The 21,042-nt window shown below is 36.2% G+C and overlaps 1 protein-coding gene across 11 annotated transcripts in view; it reads left to right on the forward strand.

The window, feature by feature from the left end:
- Positions 1 to 21,042, forward strand: part of ETV1 (ETS variant transcription factor 1) — a 95,107-nt gene that overhangs the window by 56,964 nt on the left and 17,101 nt on the right. For all 11 annotated transcript variants that reach the window (XM_082398467.1, XM_082398468.1, XM_082398469.1 and 8 more), the window contains 2 exons: positions 2,793 to 3,040; positions 19,861 to 19,927. In XM_082398467.1, coding sequence (XP_082254593.1) covers positions 2,793 to 3,040; positions 19,861 to 19,927 — 315 coding nt within the window. The remainder of the gene's footprint in view (positions 1 to 2,792; positions 3,041 to 19,860; positions 19,928 to 21,042) is intronic.

A 21,042-nucleotide genomic window follows, 5' to 3' on the forward strand; every position in this document is an offset into this window, starting at 1 on the left:
CCAGATCAGCAGAGGAAACCAGAAGATGTGCCACTGGCAACTTTCTGAAAATAAGGGAATACTCAGATCTGCTTTTTATAGGTTATTTAATGGGACTCAGTCTCAAGTTCAGTAACTCTTTTGATATGAAGGTAAGATGAAAGCATTCTTTCCAATGTGAGACCAAGTAATAACTTTCCTACCTTGGTTTCCATCCCTGAGTCCTCTTGTGCTTTAGTTATGAAATGCTTCCCATTATCTTTCCCTTCTCACCCTGTGGACTTGAGACTTTGTCCGAGTGTAATGGTATGTGCATCTGTGTAAACAGTTTTGTAAATACAGATGAAAGACATCTTATTGCCGGGTGGGCCATTCAACAGATGCACATTGTGCAGGGCTGAAAGGGAAAAAGAGGACGTCAAAGAAAAGCAAGTTTTGTTTTGTCTACTTCTGGTGACTTCCCAGAGTTCTTGATCGCTCGTCTCACACCTCAGATGAGGGCCAGAATTAGAGATTGCATAGTCGGGTGCTCTGTGCAGAATAGTTCTTTCCTATGGAAGGTGATTGCTGAACAAGCAGTATGGCTGTTTTTAGGTGACCTAGCTTGAAATGCTGTAGCCAAATCCATTTTAGTTCCTCTACTTGAAGTCAAATATTTGAGACTGAGAACAGCCGGCCCGGAACTAGGAGAGGGAAGCTCAGGGTCTTTTCCCACTGCCCCCCACTGAGTGTTGAGGACAGCACCAGCTGGCCGATCCCAGGAAAATCTCTGAAGCCGTATGCTTCTGAGGAGGATTTCTTGGAGAGCTCTCGCCAACAAATGACAGTCCCTCAGTTATAATTGGCAAATTTGCTCTGGGAACAGATCCTTTCCCCCAAATAGCCCCATCCAGCCGAGGCACCCCACCTCACTCTGGGAATGCGTCATGACCAGCTGGGCAGCACCCCGCTTCCTTTCCTCAGCCTCGTTCTGCTCCTTGGGCCAGCCCTTTGGCACTTTTTCCTGAACCCACTGTGCAGGAGCCCTATCTCTTTTTCTCAATGTTTCCCACCACTTAAGACACTGTTTTTCTTTACCCAGGAGTTCATCAGCACGCTCTCCTTACCCATGAACTCTCTCCGGAAAGCTTCCGGAGTCGCTTTCTCTTTACAATTGGTCATAAGAATGATACCACAAACTTGTAGTTTCTTATGAAGCACGTGTGTTTGATATATTCGTGGTCCTCAGTGAGTACCAACTGGAATCATGTTGACTTGTGAAAACAAATGGCTTGATTTTTCAACAAAGCTTTTAGTAGAAGTCTTATTATCTTCCTTTGAAGGCTTCCCAAGTGAGCTGGTTTCTTTTTTTAACTTCAACTTACAGTTTTCGGATTCATTCCTTGACAGTTCTTAATGATAATTTGTTTCTTTTTTTGGCTAATGAAATAAGCAAGAGAAGGGAAGTGAATGCAGTGCCAGTCAGCCCATTTTGCTAGATCTGAGTTTCTAAGTTTATTTTCTGCAGGTGTAGGTGGAATTTCAGTGCTTTCCATGGCAGCCAGAGAGGCTAGAGTTAAATCACAGGGTGGAGTGTTCTTAGAAATGCTAAAGCAATTGCCTTGCCATTCTTTCGCTTTTACCTTGTTTTCATTTAACGTTACCAAAATTAAATGTTAACTTTCCAAATTAAAGTCTGAGGAATGCTTTTGGGGGCGGGGGCGGGGGAGTTAATAGGCTTACATTTGCTCATAGAGATGTTGGGTAGGTTATTTTTAAGCACTCCTGGGCATTTTTAGAGCTGTTAAATCTTTAATTAATCCACATCTTTGCGGTGGGTCAATGATATTAGGATGAGAAACACAGAACTGAAGGAGGAAGTAATTAGCCAATCAGTACACGGGATAACCAAGAAGGAAGGAGCGTAGAGACTCACTCTCAGCCTTCTGCCAAGGCCTCAGAACTTCCTTATGACCTAACAGCACGACCTGTCCCAAAGCTATGTGATGCATGCGTGTTCCTTCCATCATTGGAGGTCTGCTGCAATATTTTATGTTTATTTTTTATCAACCTGATATTTTGTTTGAAGCTCTTGGAAGCCAGTGAGTTCTGTGTTGCTGTTTGACAGTAAAGAAGTAGTCTTTTAAAACTAGCTTGGATTTCGGTCTCTATAATATTTCGCAGTTTAATTTCTCACTAGAATACAGAGTTATTTAGGACATTGTTGAAGAGGTAAGAGTCCTGCACACTTGAGAAGAAAGTCATTCCCTCCTTGCTCCCTTGATAACTGATGGTAAGGGAAGGAAAACCAATAAGGAAGTTTTTATTTGGTTGATTTTGTTTGTTGGTTGGTTGGTTAGTTTGATAACAGAATTAAAAGTTGGAGGCTGCAGTTTGAAATCAGATTCTTTCTGGTTCCCCTGTTTTGTTTTGTTTTGTTTTTCTTGTCTATAATTAATTTGAGACCCTCTTAATAAGGAAATCTGGCAAATGATCCAGTTGATTTCTAGTTGGGCATTTTAACTGTTAGAGTGTGTATTTCTTGCAAACACTACAGTGCTCTCCTAGCCTTCCTCGAAGCACATCTTTAACTTTTTCTCGTGTACTGAAATGGTGCTGAATGGAACTAATTAGAAGGGGAACACAAGATGTATTATGATAAGAAAGCACAGTGCTACTGACCCAGGAAGGAGATATCTAGTCTTTGTTAAAGATTTACACTTCGGGTCAGCTGGTGTCATGTTCATTAACTAAGCAGTTAAAAATCGTGCCAGTATTTTTAAAGGGTATTCCTTGTTACTATTTTATTTGAAACATGCTCTCTTATTTCCCAGATTTCGCCGCCAACTTTCTGAACCCTGTAATTCCTTTCCTCCTTTGCCGACAATGCCAAGGGAAGGACGTCCCATGTACCAACGGCAGATGTCTGAGCCAAACATTCCCTTCCCACCTCAAGGCTTTAAGCAGGAGTACCACGACCCAGTGTATGAACACAGTACCATGGTTGGTGGTGCGGCCAGCCAAAGCTTCCCCCCTCCTCTGATGATCAAACAGGAGCCCAGAGATTTTGCATATGATTCAGGTAGGCCTGTGCTTTAAGTTATGTTTAAGATATCTTTTCAATTGCTTGTCAGTTTCATTAGTGTTGGCCACAGATTGGGTGGCTCCTGACCATTTTTTGGTGGAATCTTTCTGATTTATTCCTTCTTTGAATCTTTCTCTCTATGTGAAGGGTTGGACTGTCAAATCATTTCGGTATGAGCCGATGGGTGAAATAGCGTCTAGAAATGAAACCTGTCCAAAGAAGAGTACAATTTGTAAAATTACGTACACTCTCAGCCCAAGAGAGTAACATGATCATTCTTTTCTTGATTCTGGGCTTTCTTTCCATTTGCTCCTGCTGCACTGTTTAATAGCAATATTTACAGAAAGCAGTATTCTTCTGTACTGAGTAACTTATTGCTTATAACTGTTTGTTTGTTTCTTTATTCTTGTGGCAAGATTCCAAGGGTCCAGAAGTAAGGATTCTTCCATATTGGGAGAGGAATAGCAAAAATAGCAATAATAAACTTAGCTCTAGTCTCACTGAGCCTGAAAGATCTCACTAAGTAGTACATCAAGATGGAGAATTGGGGTTTCCCGAAAGTAAAAAGCACTTATGTCTATTGTTAATGTTACCACCAACTTTGCCAATATTTGACCTTAAGAACTCAGAAAAATTACTTAACTATTCTGTGCTCATTTCTCTTGTTATAATCTCAAAATCAGGACACCTGCCTTTCAGAAATCTCAGGAATTTGGGGAAAAAGTATGAAATAAAAGCTAATGCTTCTAAGAAGGGCACCAGGCAAAATATTACTAACGTTATTGTAAGCGTGGTCAATAGATGGTTGTGGACTTAAAAATATTTGAAAACAATGTGACCTCCTTTCATCTGGATGCAAAGTTATGGCTGTTCTTTGTGAAAGAACTCTTGCTTCTCTAGGCATAACTCTGCTGAGTTTTTCTATCGGTTCTACTTGACGAAAGAAAATTGTCTCCTGGTCTTAAGTTTCCAACTTGCGTAAAGTTACCTGTTTTATTTTAAACTGGTCGTAAAGCTCAGCAAGAAGAAGCCCTACCACTGAGAGTCTCCCTCTGGCCACCCTTCCTCATTGGGCAAGAAGTTGAAAAGGACTAAGGGGAATTGCCCACTGAGAGGCTCTACCTCTACTTCTGGAAGGTACCCCAGCTACCCAGGACCCATGAATTCCCTGCCCAGCCAGCCATGAGTCCACTTCCAGGGCCTGAGCAAGTCTATCCCATGCCTAGTTTTCTGAAGGCAGATCACACTGTTCCTGTGTGTACCTCTAGGTCCAAGGAGGTGGCCAAGGGACAGCTGTTTGTGGGAGGATGCGGATGAAGCTTGGTTGTGCCCATATGTTTGGTGTGTGAGGCCCCCATGGTGTGGAACAATGTGGGGATGAGGGATAGGAAGAGAGGCAGGAAGGGGGTGGGGTGGGCTTGGGGTCTGAAGACTGAAAACTGGCTCCATAATCATCCTTGTTCAGCACTAATCCTAGAGATTTTCCCAAATTCTAGGTTTGGCCTGGCCTTCCAAGTTGTTATTTTGTTATAGGTTCAAGGAATAGGAGGAGAGAACATATTTATTTATCGGTTTGTTTGGCTGGTTTATAGTTTAAAAATTTAAACATATGGTGTGAGGGACTGTACTTGAGTGCTTGTCCCAGGCCCTGTAATTTGGAGGCGGTCCTAGAATGTACCATAGTGTTTACACTTTAGAACCTTTTATGTTTGTCCATGATTTACGGGCATAATTAAGAACCCTGCACTACAATGGGCTTTATTATAGATACGATTCATTTCTCTCTGCAAGTTTCTAGTCCTGTTAACTGATGTTATCCTTACTCTCCAAACCAAATTTTAATTTGCTGCACAGTTTTTTGAATTCATCGTGATTTCAAGAAACTTTACATGGAAATCAGGTAAAATAGCCCAAATAATTGATTCAAAAGGACTTGTAAGGCATAGCATTTTTAGAAATTTCTTGGTGTTTTTTAGAAATGTTTTTATATGTATAATCTCAGAAAGATTATCATTGAAATCATTTTCTTGATTCTGTGGTTTTCCATACATATATATATATATACATATACACACGTATATATATATATTTTTTCCTTATATTTATATTGTATATACAATTATATATAACATGATGTTGAAGACGTGTAACTTTTCTTAAGAAGATGTGAACCAAACAAGAAAAAGATTTAAATAATCCATCGAGGGCAAAAAAATAGGAACTGGGGCTGTGAGGTTCAATTGCATTATTTGTGGACCATATATAATATGAATTTCAGAGTCAGCCACGGTCTGACCCTCAAAAGCACAGATTCAGTCACTTCTAACCTAAAGAAGGATAGTCCATTCCTTAGCTCAATCTGCTATAATAAAATACCATCATTGGGAAAGCTGAAGTAACAGACATTTAACTTTCACAGTTCTGCAGGCTGGGAAGTCCAAGATCAAGGTGCCAGAAGATTCATTTCCTGGTGAGGCCTCTCTTCCTGGCTTTGCAGATAGCTACTTACTCACTGTGTCCCCATGCAGCAGAGAGAGGGCTCTGGTCTCTCTTCCTCTTCTGTTATAAGGACACTAATTCCACCATGGGGGCCCTACCCTCATGACCTAGTCTTATTCTAATTACCTCTCAAAGCCCCCGCCCCCCTCCAAATACCATCACTTTTGGCATTAGGGCTTCACAATGAATTATGGGGGACACGATCATTCAGTCTATAACAGTCCAGTATCCTATTTTAAAGGTACATAGGACATCTCTTTTGTAAGTTGCCATAAACCTTGCAAATGACTTGTGGAATATTTGTTTAATTTTTGTTTGTTTGTTTAATATTTGAGAAGCTGTTAATTTATGTTACTTTCTCCCCTGTAAATTATATTTCAGATTGCTAAAGTTGGACAACACCTTTGAATTCTAATTTCCATATTGCCAATAAGATACACTTCAGTTTCGCTTGAATAGTTAAATAGTAAAGTTGTATCTTCTGGATGGATGTGGTCTGAAGAACTGTAGTTACTGTGTAACCAGGGCAGATGAAAAATTAACCTGTGTGTTTCAAAATATGTTTTACTGGCCACCAAATTGCTGCAATTAAGTTGACGCATCTGTATACGTCATACATTGCCGTCAACAAGTACGATCTCCAGATGTTTTGTTTTGTTGTCATTAGTTCTTTCATCCTTGCTGACAGAATATTAAATAACCTTTTTAGGAAATCGAATGTATTTATCACTGAATCATTAAGTTCCTTGTTCACTTATTGATGTTGAACAAGTAGCACATTAGAAAGTACTTTATGTGATTTAAAGACAATGCAAAAAACATTTCATAGTCCATTTGCTCAGCATCTGTGATCCAAAGGCTGTCCTTTAAGAAGGCCTCTAGAGCTCGTTCTTGCTTAATTCAATATAACATAAGTGTTGTGAAAATAAAAGAAGCTTTGTAAGTGAAAAGGTAGCATGATTATGCTCTAATAAAGCCTGACATTAATTACGATATGGGAAATGGAAGGTCTATTAGTTATAATTATAATTACAGGAATGCAATTTCAACTGCTGAGTATTTAAGCTAAAAAATTGCAAAATATTATGTTAGTAGGGTAGAAATTTTTATTCAGGAAAAGGGACCCATCTTGGATCAGAAGACACTGAGGAGATAAAAAAAAATTGATATTTAGGGCCAATTTGGTGAACCAGTACAGTGTGATCATGATTATATGATACTAAGTTCTCAACAGTCCGATTGCATCTATTATTGTTGTTTTCCTCCTCTGTTTCTCTAGCCTAATGGTGCTGCATAAAGCAAGACACAGGTTTTTTGTTGGTTGGTTGTTTTTTCTTGAATCCAACCTGATTCCCCTCTTTTGCCCCTATGGCCAAGTGACTACGTAAAAAGCGTTGAATAAGCATTGTGCGCTTCATATGGATGCAGTGCTCCATTTTCATAAAATCGTGGCTATTTTCCCATTTTCATGCTCGCATGTGAGGTTTTGCAGATTCAAAATGCCCAATGAGGTAAATATTTTAGATACTCACAACAACATATTTTATTAGAGTTGTACATGTTCGTTGATTCGTCTTTTGTTTTGGTTTTGGTTTTGCATAGCTTCGGGTAGTATTTTTAGGAAGGTGGTGGGCACATGAAACTAAGGTTTGACTCAAGAAAATATCAGCACACAATGTTCACGTGCTTTGATTAGTAGGTATTTTCACTCTCAGAAAATTATCTTAAGGAAGGGGAGACGCAGGATGAATGTTTAGTGGGGGGAGGAATATTACAGAGTAATTGAATGGTAATGTAAGTTACGGCTATCAATAACAAATATTATGCAGCCATTAGAAGTCAGGTTTTTAAAAAATAATTAGTGAAATCAGACTATTGAATAAAAAAAATTATACGTGTAAAGGCCGACTCATGCAAAATAAGACTCAGGACAGAAATAATGTGGTTATATATGCGTGGTGCTATTATAGGCAATATTTATTTTGTCTGTAAAGTGCTTTGTCTTTCAATAGTGCTTACGTACTGCTTTCCTAATCAGACAGAGTACGTATTATATTTTAAAGTATCAACCAATTTAGAGTTGAAGAAAAAAAGTGTCCAAATTAATCCCATCAGTCCTATAAGTGAAAAGGATGCTAAGTTAAGGATGACATAGTCGCATTCATTGCAAACCAGACTTTCTATTCGTTTGTTTCCAGGACTGCCTTAGAGAGGGAAGAGAATGAATGTGCTACTTGGTGGGTTTCAGGTTCATCCCTGCACTGTCCTTGCAGTCCCATCATTTAATGCTATTACGTTCCTTTGCATTTTTGGGGTGTCTTAAAAATCTTAACCAAGGAGTTGATTGGAGGGGGTGATACATTAATAAGGTGTTTTTAACACTCAGCGCCTATTCTATTACTTTAATTAGTTTAAAAGATACCTCCCAGCCCTGTGGTGGAGCAGTTTAAGCTAGGAGCTGGGAAGGAAGAGGGGAAAGAGAACTTTCAGGGACAGAATAAGGTTTCTGAAATAAGAAAAAGGGGGAAAGCGTGTGCTTGGAGCTTCGGGAGAGGAGGAAGTAGTTGTAGAGGGTAGGGGAGAAAGCTGACATCATGTTTTCTGAAGAAAAAGTTTCTGTGTTTTTTAATTGTGTTTTTCAGGGCCATGAGTCCTGGTACTGATGAGGCCTTCTTTCAGTTTGGAGGCATGTCGCATGTATGTGGTAGTAAATGTTAGCGTTATTTTCAATTGGGGAATTGACGCAAATAGCTGTTTCATAGAATCATAAATCTTTAAGCTCATGAAAGCTCTGGGGTATCACCTAATTCACATTCGTTCTTTACGCCCTATTGTACAGATAAAATGTCCGAGGCTCATTCAAGTTAACTTACCATCAGTTACACAGGTGTTGTGTGAAACAGCCAAAACCAGAACCAAGGTTTTCTTATTCTTAGTTTAGTGTACAGTCCACAGCCTATCTTTCTATATAATTGTCCAAAATAAAGTACAGTATATCTAACAATATATTATTTATCCTTTTCTCTAATTTTTAGAATGAGTATTTGCGTATGTTTTTTAAAAGCTCTATGTGACCCAGGACAAAGAAAGCATTTGCCTTAAAACTTAAGGTGTGCTTCTCCTAATGTGGGGGTATTTGTTTCACATTAGACAGTCCCCAAATTTTATTCTAACTGTTAGGTGCTCACTGCTGTAAGATAGGAAAATATAAAACTTCAAATCATATTTCAGATTAAAATGCGTTCTATTTCCTTTTTAAAAATATACCATAAACATTATCAAAAATTGAGATTGTCAGAGAAGTAACTTTTCCTAATAGTTCTTCTGGAAAAGGCTGAACAATAATTAGAAGGAAAAGTAGCAAATTGATGGCCTAGCCAGCTCTAAAATTCTTTGATTGATTATATAAACTTGGAGTTTGTCTGAGCCTTCTTTCTTACTGGACTTCACTCTTTGTTAAAACACTTGATAGCTTGACGGCTTAAAATTTAACTGTTAGCGTCATTTTCAAACTTTTGTCAGATGAATCTATTTTTCAGCAGAAAGCTTTTGAAGGACTGCGGTATCTAAAACAGATACAGGACTTCCCTGGCGGTCCAGTGGTTGGAACTCCACGCTTCCACTGCAGAGGGAGAGGGTTCGATCCCTGGTTGGGGAACTAAGATCCCACATACTGTGTGGCATGGCCAAAAAATTAAAAAACAAAACAAACAAAAGAACATATAAGGAAAGCTTACATTTGGAAAAATAAGACGGGCTTTTTCTATCTTTCATTTTTAAATCCTAGCAACCCTTCCCAAGTTCTCCATATACTTCATTACCTTAGGACTTGGATGAAGGCCAATAGACAAACCTTCAAATTTAGAGAGTAATTATCTGTACTTAGCATGTAGAAAAATTATATGTAGGCAGAGAAATGATAAAATAAATGCACAATACTTAGCTCATGTTAAATATGTTAAAACTAGGAATACATTTAACTTTCATCTGTGAGAGCTGACAAATATATCTGGTACTCACATAGGTCCAAGCTGGCACTGTAGTCATAAGAGTTAAATAGTTTTGCGTTTCTGAAATGGCGAGAGAAGATTTTTATGTTGTAAATGTTATTCTGTGTTTTGCTGTGTTGATGGGTACTCATCTTAAATAGCAGAGAAAATAGCGAAGTAATTCCTAATGCTGCTCTTAGTGAGCATTGCTTGGGATTCCCCTTGCAAAGTTTAGAATATGGTTTTAAGGTTAAAGTTATAGGATGAAATCAGTAGATAACAGAGCAAGAAAAACATAATTGTTTTCTGCAGCCACATAGAAATATGAGTAAATAGTGCTTTATGTGTTTGGAGATGATTTGTCAGGGCCTCAATCAACTGGCTCAACTTGCACAAAATTACAAAAAAACAAAAAACAAAAACCAAAAGACACCAAAATTCAGAAGGCAAAATGTACTCAGTAGTTTATTTCTAAACTGTTACTATTATGATTGTTTCTACTACTACTGTAGTAATATCTCATCAATTCTGTCATCAGGATATATTATTTTTTAATGATTTCTTATTATTTACTTTTTAAGAGGAGATATATATTTTAGGGAAACTAACTTCATATATATTTTATAATAAATGTTTTTACATGTTTTCTGAACAATTGAGTTATACATAAGTAAACAACCAAAAATATTGTTCAAGAAGTACAAGGAATGCAGTGATGAGAAAAGGAAACTGTTGAAAAATGCTCATTAAAGTTGGATGGAACAGAGAGAATAGAAGTAGAGGCTACTGATATTTATTTTGAACTTCCAGGCTTGCTATAAACTAGCTTCTTCATTTCTGAAATGGAAGGCCCCATGATTGATAATTATAACTTTAATTTTTAAAAATATGAAATAAAAACATTTAGAAATATCAAGCTTTACTTCATCACTTTTACTTACGTATCTTTGAACCACCTTAAAAACTAATTCTTAAAAGAATACTGGAATTTTTTAAAGCCAAAAAAAGAGAATGTTATTTAAGAATTAATAATTGAATGTACGTTGACTCTTCAGTGGTCTTTCTCTGTTCCATGTTTTCTCTGGATGATAGATTATAGGATTCCTTATCATCTCCCCTCCTGGCTGTGTCAAGTATTTTAATTTTAGTTTAATTTTAGTTTAAAGTTAAATATGGTGGTAACTTGATTTATTCTCTATCATTTTATTAGCCAGATATTAGAAATTGGAAGATAAATATTAAATTATGACACCATAGTAGAAAATCTTGCACACATTTAAAACCAAAGACCATGAATTTTTCATGTTTCTCCTCATTCCTTCTTCTATAGGCATAGCAAAGATCCTATGAGAAATCAGTTAGAGATATATTCAGGGATTGTTGACTGCAACCATTTCCCAATATGGCTTCAGGTCACTGGAAGAGAAAAGTATTTTCTTCCCTCTGGAGTCAGGGACCAAGTTACAGATGGGTGATAAAACCCATTATATGTTTTAACAGTGTTTGGTATTGAACTGACTCTTTACTCTTTACTCTAGATATTTTTAAGCATTACCATCTTTAGTAATTTCCAGCACAGCGATGATTATGGTTCCATGAACTTTGGCTTTTTGTACCTGATATTTAACACTCCCAAAGGCCAAGCCTTGGCCCTACTCCATTACTAAGCGTCATTTGCTTATGGCCACATTTTCTCCTAAAACATGGCAGCTGATTTTTTTCCCTCCTTACTTTGAAACCATTGCTCCAAGAATTTCAAGTGGAGAATCACTTGGGAATTTAAAGGAATGAGCTATTGATCCTTCAGAAAAAATTAACATCTTACCTGTTTCTCTAGCATCCAGATATAATTTTCTTTTTCTCAGTGTGTGATTTGTGGGCTAGTAGATCACTTAATCTCTGATTTTTAGGTGCTTAAATAGTGAAAAGTGATGGTGATGCCTTCCTAATTGATTTTGTTATTATAATAGAGCTCACAATTTGACTTTGCTTTTTATTGCTTAGCAGATCTCATATGAGTTTTCCTCATTCAGTTCTGGGCTAAAATAGCAAATCTCCCCCAAACAGTACTTTGGTCCACTATATCAGTTTTTCTAAGAAATACTTCAGTATGCTCTAAATCTACAGTTACAGTAAGTGGCATTGGCTAGTGATTTGATTTGAGAATTGAGACTATGGTCTGGATGTACTCTTTATGCATTAACACAGGTCAAACGGACAGGGACTGTATTTTAAGTCAGTAATGGAAGGCTGAAGGCTGTCTTAAACCAATCATATCAGTTTTACCCATGACTGATTGATCCCTAGGGGCAGAGCCCTGTAAGCATTTCTCTTACATGAATGGACTCTGTAGAGCCTGGAGTTTCATTCATAAAATGGAGACTGAAAGGAAACACACACACACACACTCACACACACACTCTTACTCTCTGGAATGTCCATTTATACAGAGCTGAAGGGTATAGTGTTCCATCAGCTGCTGCTTTTGCCGGTTGACTGGAAGTAATGATTAATGCTCATTGGTCCTGCCTGCATGTAACCTGACGCTATTTATGGCCTTGCAGTGTTCCTAATGTATAGTGAATGAGAAGACAACATTCTCAAATCAGAAACATAAACAGGAACTGGTGGGTCTGAATTCCATTCAAATATGTCATTTCAGCCACACAGTGTTTGTCTAACTTGGATTTTACAGGCAGGAAAGGGGGAAGGGAGGGATAATCTGCTTGTGAGTTGAACGAGCATGAAAAAAGGGAATTAGAACAGGGAGGGGGGGTGTACTTTTTTAGTGTGGGATTTTTAGTTTCTTTTTAAAGAAAACAACCAGGATGCTTAGGCCCAGAACTGCTTATTGTGAGTGGGTGAGATGAGCATACAACTGTTTTCATATGTGCAACTAAGATTTGCAATTAAATGAGACAGTTTAAGGATGCGCATTTGGATTTCTCCCTCTGTGTGTGTGTTTCATAAATGTGAACAAGAGAGGGAGGATAAATATTTATTTTTTACAAGTATATATCTGAGTATATATGTTTAGGTTTAGAATATTGTTATAGAATATTTTACACTTAAAGGATCTCTATACTTAAGTGACTTAACTATTTAATAGTTTAGAGAAAAGGGAGACTTTTTATTTCATAAAATATTTTTACCTAACATAGGCATAACTTAATTGAAATCTTTTCAAGGAATTTTTTCAGATTAAATAGATTATTGTTTTTATCATGTGTGTACATGTGTGTAAATTTTCTATTTAATTGCTTCTAATACACTCTTGAAAATTTTACAAAGATAGCTATTCAAAAACACATGTGAAAAACAAAGCAAGGCAAAACTGAAAGAATGACACGCGTAAGTCATTATGATTTATTTACTATTCTCTTAAGTTTAGAAAAGTATCTTTGAACATTCCATTCTGCTAACCCTTCTTTTCAGTGTGTGGGCCCTCACAGTTCACTGTTTTCATCCACATGTTTTTGTTATTCTTAGCATTAAAAAATAAAACCACCCACTTGGTATGACACTGGAAACATTATACTGAATCCTGGACCTGTTACCTCTTTACTACTAATGTCATTTTGAGCATGTTTTGTTACCTCTTTTGTCCTCAGTTTCCTCATTCATGGAAAGGGGAAAATAATTCCTATACCTTTTGTGTTTTTGTAAGGATTAAATATGACTATGTTTGTAAAATTGCTAATATAGTGTTAGGGGTCCAGGCAATTAGAATAAGGATTTCTGTTGATATGATTTTATCTTAACTTCTAGAGATTTCCTCAGACTGTTGCTAGTTCTTGAATGAGATGCCACTATTATTTCTAATATTTATAAATACACTTTGGTGCTAAAGGATAAGACAAAATAAGAGAGATATTCTTATGTTAAAACAATCATATTGTGCATGGCCAACAAGATAGTGTACAATTATGCTGTTTCTGACGTAGTGAAACAATCATACTGAACTTACTGCTAGTGTTATTCATGTTCAAAGCAAGTAGACTAAATCATCTGAATATTGAGGTGATCCAAGGAGAAATGAGTGAGAGGACAAAGCAATTCATGATGTATTTGTTTCAAATTGTGTAGGTTCCAGAAAGGGAACAATTCAGTTTTGAAGCTCATCGTGAAAAATTCCCCCACTTCAGAATTTTTTTTGTGGCCCGTTTTGGCAACTAATGGCATCTTTTCTCATATATTTTTTTAAACTTCCGTTAATTGTCAGAGTGCAATAATATCTAACAAGTAGTCAAAGTTAAAATTGTGCTTATTTTGTGCAATTGTGTTTCCTATCATTTCAACTTTATTTTCAACTCTAGCTTACTGAAACCTTCACAGGCTTGTAAAACTTGTAAAACTGTGAGCCAACTAGATCATAATAAGCTAATCCTCTTTGAATGTGGTGGTTATTTGTGTAGGATACTGTCCCCTGCAAAAAAAAAAAAGCAAAAAAACCCAGATGCTTACAAGAGAAGTTTGTGGTTTCTTAGGTAAAATTCTATGCTGTTATTTTAGGTTATGTAGCCTTTAAGTTTTAAAAGCATCTGAATGCAGATAACTGTGTTACTTTTTTTTTTTTTTTTTTAAGGTTTTGCAAGCACTGTTCTAGGCATACAAAGACTGACATAGTTCTCTTTCTGTCCTCAAAGTCTGTCAACAGTAGATTCAGTACATCTGATCTGTGGCAAAAGAAATATCTCTGCAGATTTTACATTACTTATATTCACAGTTTACTAAAAATCCTAATGACAGAGCTCCCATCTAAGTGTGAATGAAGTAATACCAAATGCATCACTCTCTTAAGATTTCAGCCACCTCCAGCTTTTCTGCCTTCTTCACCTGAGTTTCAGTGACTAAGTTGTTATATTCGCATAGAGCTTTTGTGACTGACAACGGGTAGATCTTATAAAACTTGACTTAAAGCCTTCACACTTGAATTCAGACATATTAATACCGGGCCTTATTTGTTAGAGTTAATTACTTTCAGGTTTGTTCTATAAATAGATTTGGGTGTAAAAAAAAATCCTCAGGTTAGCATCCTTTTTAGAACACTTTATAAAAATATATTTTCTTGATTAGCAACACGAAATCTCTTCACGTGGCAAGTGGAAATGCAGAGTACAAGGATGCTACACTAGTATGTATGTGAAGACCTGTGCATTTAAATGCATCGTTATGAAGCTCATTTATTTACGCACTCTGGAAAACCTTTGGATTTTAAACATTAAACTGAGTTTGCCAGGAAATGAGAAGAAACAAACTTAAGTTTAAGAAAGACAAAACTTAGGCAAGATCTGTCATAATGCTCTTCTTTCTTGAATGAGATTGATTCCTTTAGTTCTTGGTACAGCTCAGTATTTGTTTAGATGATAAATAAATGTCTTTGAAAACTTGTTTACACTCCTGTGTTTACATTGAAATACACACACACACACAAACACATTTCTCACCAAGTACCTGTTAATTTCACATGTATGTTGACACACACATTTTGGCCCTGGAGTTTTAATTTCCACCATCATCATTATACCATAAACATGTTTAGGTGGACTTGATCTTGTTACATCACCTCCTCAAGGAGTTAGTTAAGTGTGTAATCAATCCATCTCTGCAGTGCACACTCACATGAAAGCAAAATCACATTAAAATACAACATCGAACTTATTTCTATTTTACTGGGATTTCTCATTTACTCTCAGAGATTTGAATGCTTAATTAAGTTATCACACTGATTGTTTCTCCAGGAATTTAACTAGAAGCATCAAATGAAAGCAAGGTGCTTCTTCCCTCTTATTTAGAGTTTACAATCTGAAGTGTTTTCAGCTTTGTACACTATTTGATAACAAACAATTTCAGCAGATTATAGGGATGTCTCATACAACTGTGGCTAATAGTTTCTCTCTGATCCGGCCTGTTACAGCTCCTAGAAACTTTAGGCAGACCATGCCTTGAAGAAGAAACTTCATCCTGTACTATGGGGTAACGCATATGCAAATCAGAAAGGTGCCTAGCAAATTCAAAACTGCACTTTGTGGGCAGACCTTTGGTAAAGCTTCCCAAATCAGTATTATGTTTCCCAATACAGTTTTACAATGCAAGTCAAGAAACAGCTTTTTAGTTTCATACTTGCTTATCTTAAGTTAAAGGAAATTTTAACTGCGTTACTAAGGCGAAAACTAATCAAATCAGTTAGTTTAGTGTGTTAGTTTACTTCTTCTTAACTTCCGCCACAGTGACTATGGCTAGCGCATTAAAATGACAACAGTGTTTTGCTGCTTTGAATTTTTGCAGCATATTAGATCAGCTTTCATCACCATGAACTCATCTGTGACAAATTATAGGCAGTTTAGTTTCTGCAAGCTGATTTGGCCCCGTCCTAAGGTCATGCTTAAGAGCTCTTTGATCCATAAGTTTCCAAATAATAAAAAAAATCCTTTACCCTAAATTAAATATACATAATTCAATTTACAGATTGAATTTAAAACTTTTTAGACTAAAGCCATTTAGCATCAAATATCAGGGAGTAATACTGTAAAAAGAAGCTCAAAAGAGGTACCTCCAAATATTTTGAAAATATAATGGAGCTTCTCACTTAAACCTTATAAATCATAAATTTATAATGAATTTAAAATCAATTTATTTGAAATATCATAGGTTAATAGATTTATGAAGAATACTACTGAATAAGTACACGAATAAGCAGTGTCAACCATCTCAATAGATACATGATTTAAGAATAGCAAATTAAGTTACAAAAATAATTTTGATATGTAATTATTTCTAGTTTTAAGTACGGTGACTCACACAGTTTAAATACTTGTGAGGTTCACTTAAAAATAGATTCTGTTAATAATAAGTACCTTATATTGAATCCTTAGTGTTAGCAGAAAGTGGGCAGAATGTTGCCCGTGGCTTACTCCATACGGTCTTCCAAAAACCCTTTGAAGGAAATCACTGTTATTCCCATTTTACAGATGTGGAGGTTGAGAGTTAAGAGGTGTTAAATAACTAACAAAATGTTATACTCCCATAAAATATCAGAACTGAGATTCAAAACCAGGTCTCTTAGATGACAAGGTGAATGTTTGTAATCACTGCTGTACTAATGATCCTAAGATTATAATTATGGATGCATATTAAGACAGTGTAAATATGCTGTCATCTTAACGTTTGTGAATAGGATAAACTGCAGCTTATTATTGTCACTGAATTATGTAAGTTTTATTTCATGGATAAACATAAACGAATACGTATGAAATGCCTCCGTTCCCTGCTACAAAACATTTCCCTTTGAAGTCGCCACTTAGCTAGTTTGGATCTGAGTTGAGCATTTAGCAAAAGTTAAAATGTAATGCCAAACTTCATTGGTTGGATTTTTTATTAGATAAGGTAGAAATGAAAGCAGCAGGCAATTTAATTAGCAGTAATTTTTCTGGGCAAGTCATTACTTTGATGAACTTCAGAGCAATGTTTATGGCTCCTAATTAACCATGTTAGTCATTTGATTGAATAATCACTTTGGAAATGTTTCTACAATTTGATTAGAGTCTGACCCACTCTGATGGTCATAAATTAACTGATATCGCTTTAGGATAACATGACTTTAGTTACTTTAGGGGAATAAACTTCTCCTAGCCATATTTTTTTCAGGCTTCTCTGGACCATATAGAGGACACCGATTTTAAAGATAGACTGGACTTAAACAATGCTGGCCAAGTGTCTCAATTTCAAGAGCTAGATGTTAATTTTATTTACTCTGGGGTGTAATAAATAGTATTAAGAACTGGCATAATCACAAATATATTCTCATGTATGCATTTTTTTCTAAATTGCTGTTCAGTGCTTTTTTGTTTAGAACTTAGACCACAAGTTGAGCCTTTGGAAATGTAATGGAGGTTCCGGCATTAGCCATATTTTATGTCATGAATTTATGATGAATTTTAAATCAGGATAATTTAAATATCATAGAATAATAAGTAGAATTTATGAAGAATATTACAGAGTAAGTACAACAAAAACCAATAAATCAGCTAGTTCAATAGATGAGTATTAGTGAAATTATCCATCAAATCCTATCTTTGATGTCAAATGTCTAGTTTTCCAGGATTATGATTATTTCGTATGATGTTGGGGCACTTTTATAAGCCGACCCTTCAACTTTGAATAGTGGGTTTCTCAGAAACGCTTGCATTTTCTTTCTTCCGCTTTTTCTCCCCCTTTGGGGAGGAAACTACATTTAGTCACACTTAATATATAATAGAGTTTAACCTATACATTTCCTAGCTGCCTCCAGAGCCAGCCAGCTGTTTTTACAGCCACACTCCAGCTGGGCAGCAGTCAGTAAAAGTATTTTGTGGCAGGGTGTCAACATTGGTACAACAAAATGCTTGCCTCTAAGCAGCTGGGGAGCTGATGGCAGAGTCATTAACACTCTCCCTTCCAGGCCCAGCTGCATGAGGGAACTTACGCCTTGGTAATAAATCAAAATAACATTAAAAATTAACTTGAAGTACCATTGGTTAAAGAGTTGGGATAAAATGCATTGCTAATCATTTGGTAACCCAGAAGATCAACTCCACTGCAACCCTATTGTAAGCACTGATATCAGAAAGCAAGGTTTAACCCTGTAGGGTCAGAATTATATACTACATAATACTTTATATAAAGAAGGCGCAGTGTAATAAAGTGTTTGAAAATGAGTTTTACACTATTTTCGGCTTGTAAGCTATTGATTGCTACATACTTTTCAGTATTACTGCTATTAGGGATCGCCATTAAGCTATTTTTGACTAAAACCACATAAGATAAGCTTTTTTCTGTGAAATAATATCTCATATTTTGGTTGATATTTATCACTAGAAAAAATTTTAGAACATCAGGTAGACTTCAAAAATGGAACATTCCAGACCAAGAAAGAATGACATCTGGGCTAAATAGTGCTCATTATCTATTACAGCATGAAAGTCTATAGATGGATAGTTAAAGAGAGATAAGGGCCTTTGGATTCCCATTCATTTAAATGTTATTATTACTTGTTCAGAAGTTAAGTGCTTACTACAAGTGGTGGAAAGGAAGATATATTCTTATATTAAATAGCACACTTGTCATATATATTTTGTACATTTATTTTTGTACACGTTGTTTTAAAAACTTAAGTAATACATACAGAAGATAGCATCAACTTAATCACATGTGTATATATTCCTGTGGAACCTATATATGTTGTATGTGGGGTTGGGCCCAGGTTTTTGGTACCTAAAACTTATAAAATTTGGGGAACCCTCTGAAAGAAAAAGAAAATGAAATGACATATACAAAATTAGGCATAGGATTTCAGTAGGGCTCTTGCAAGTAGAGGGTCTTGAGGTTGAAACTTCACTGTCTTCACCATGAATAGACCTCTGGTTATGTGAGTGAACTTCTATATTCAGAGTTAAATAACTAGGGACGATAATAGACTCAGATAACATCTCACCCAACCCTTTGTTTTATATAAACTTAGACACAAAATGGCTTATCTAAAGTCATGTAGCTTTATTAGTAGTAAATGAAAGACTTGAATTTTAATCTTTTGTCTCTTAATCTATATATCTTTCCTTTTCTCCATATCTAAAGCTACTAAACACATTAGATACACAGCCATCACTATGACTCAAGTTTAACCATTAACCAAGTTTATTTCCTCAGGGATGAGTTAACTTGGTCACACAGGCAAGGCCTCACTCTTAAGGTAACAATGGTGTTTGCTATGAAGTTGTTGGCTTTCTCTTTTATAGCCTCACTGGTTTTGAATCTGACCTGTGGGCTTAACAAAATGAAAGGCCAGTCATGTTTCTATCTGAAGAAAAAATAGCAGTCACCTTAATAGGCTGGAGTAATTTTAAGAGATATAACAATTTCGTCTTCTCATAATAATTTCTAGCCAGTGTTCATGAAATAAACTATGAATGAGTCTTTTATTGATCTTTGCTTTGGAGGACATTGAGTATACAAAGTTATTCCATACATGTCCTGATTAACTCATGACACTGTTTGAGGGCACAATCACATTTATGCAGGGTTGCTGGTAGAGCCACCTTTACTTTAGTAAGGTTGGTGTGGGTAAAACTTTGAATTCACCTGCCTGTTCAGGAGAAACAGTATTCACCATGATATGCTTCTCAACCTTACGTTTCTTGTGTGGGCCCTGCCTGAAATGTTAACTATGTGTTGACAAGTTCCCCTCAAGAGACTCGTGTCAGTTTCTGTTACTTTCCTTTCTGCACTCTGTCCACTGATAACAGCACATTTTCAGCTCCAGACATCTTTGACCGATGTTGTTTCCTCTTGCAGAAGTGCCTAGCTGCCACTCCATTTATATGAGGCAAGAAGGCTTCCTGGCTCATCCCAGCAGAACAGAAGTTAAGTTTTCCACTATTGAAATTCTTGTAAATACCTGTCAACAGAATTGGACATCCTAAGGATGCTGTCAGATTATCATTATATTACATGGGAAAAATCACTTATGTCCACTAAACCATTATTTTAAAACTTTTCTTTTTAAAGTAAAAGGAAGATTTTTCAGGTCATGATCTCTTATATTTGGTTGTTAGCATGAGTCATGTGCATATAAACAGCTGAAAAGTGGACTTCTCTGTTCTTTTTTGCCAAGAACTACATCCTTTTGAAAGAGAACATGTGCTTTTATAAGATCACCTTACCTTACTGCTTTCTACTGAAATGTATCTTTGAGGAATTTTCAGTTTTGCTTTAGAGACCTAAGTCATTGTTTTGAAATAAAGCACCGTTGATTTAAATACATTCACCTTTAAATATCCTAGATTTTACATTTTGGGACAAGTAATTGTTAAGAATGGACTTTCACATAAGAGACTTAGAAAAGGAGTTTCTGTTGTGGATGTATTATGGTAACCGTGGGGGGAAAGTTTTGTTCTAATGGGCATGATACCTGCAAAGTAATGAATGAAAATGATTTTATCTCGGTAGACTCCCCTTTAAAGTATTTCTGGAATTACGTGCATGGTCCTTGATGTCAACACTATGTATCTTCAGTGAATGACTTACATCCATCCTTCTAGGTTGAGTCCAATATTGGTTGTTTTGTTTAAATAACATTAATAGAAGTAAATCCCCATGTTTAAAGGATAGTATTATGAGATGGTAAATCCAGAAAATAGGAGACCAAAAATTTTGCACAAATGCAATGTAATTATTTTTGCTATTTTTAGTATTATGTACCTACCACAGAGACCAATACTTTTGAGAAAAAGAACTGTGACTAAACTATGGGAAATTTCTTCCTGGTGATGAAAGATAACAGCAATTAAATGAAGGTCCCACAGTCAAGGATATTTGGGGGAGAAAATGATTGTGAAAAGCTGTCAATTTATTTCGCATTTTTCCTATGGACTTAGTTATGTTACAGCAAAAAAGGAAAGTTTTTTTTTAACTGCCTTGGCTATTGAAGATGAAAACATGAGAAGGTTAACCTAGCTAAATATTCCTCCAAAGAAG

This window comes from Balaenoptera borealis (genome assembly GCF_965194805.1).
Source record: "Balaenoptera borealis genome assembly, chromosome: 7".
NCBI classification, from domain to species: Eukaryota; Metazoa; Chordata; class Mammalia; order Artiodactyla; family Balaenopteridae; genus Balaenoptera; species Balaenoptera borealis.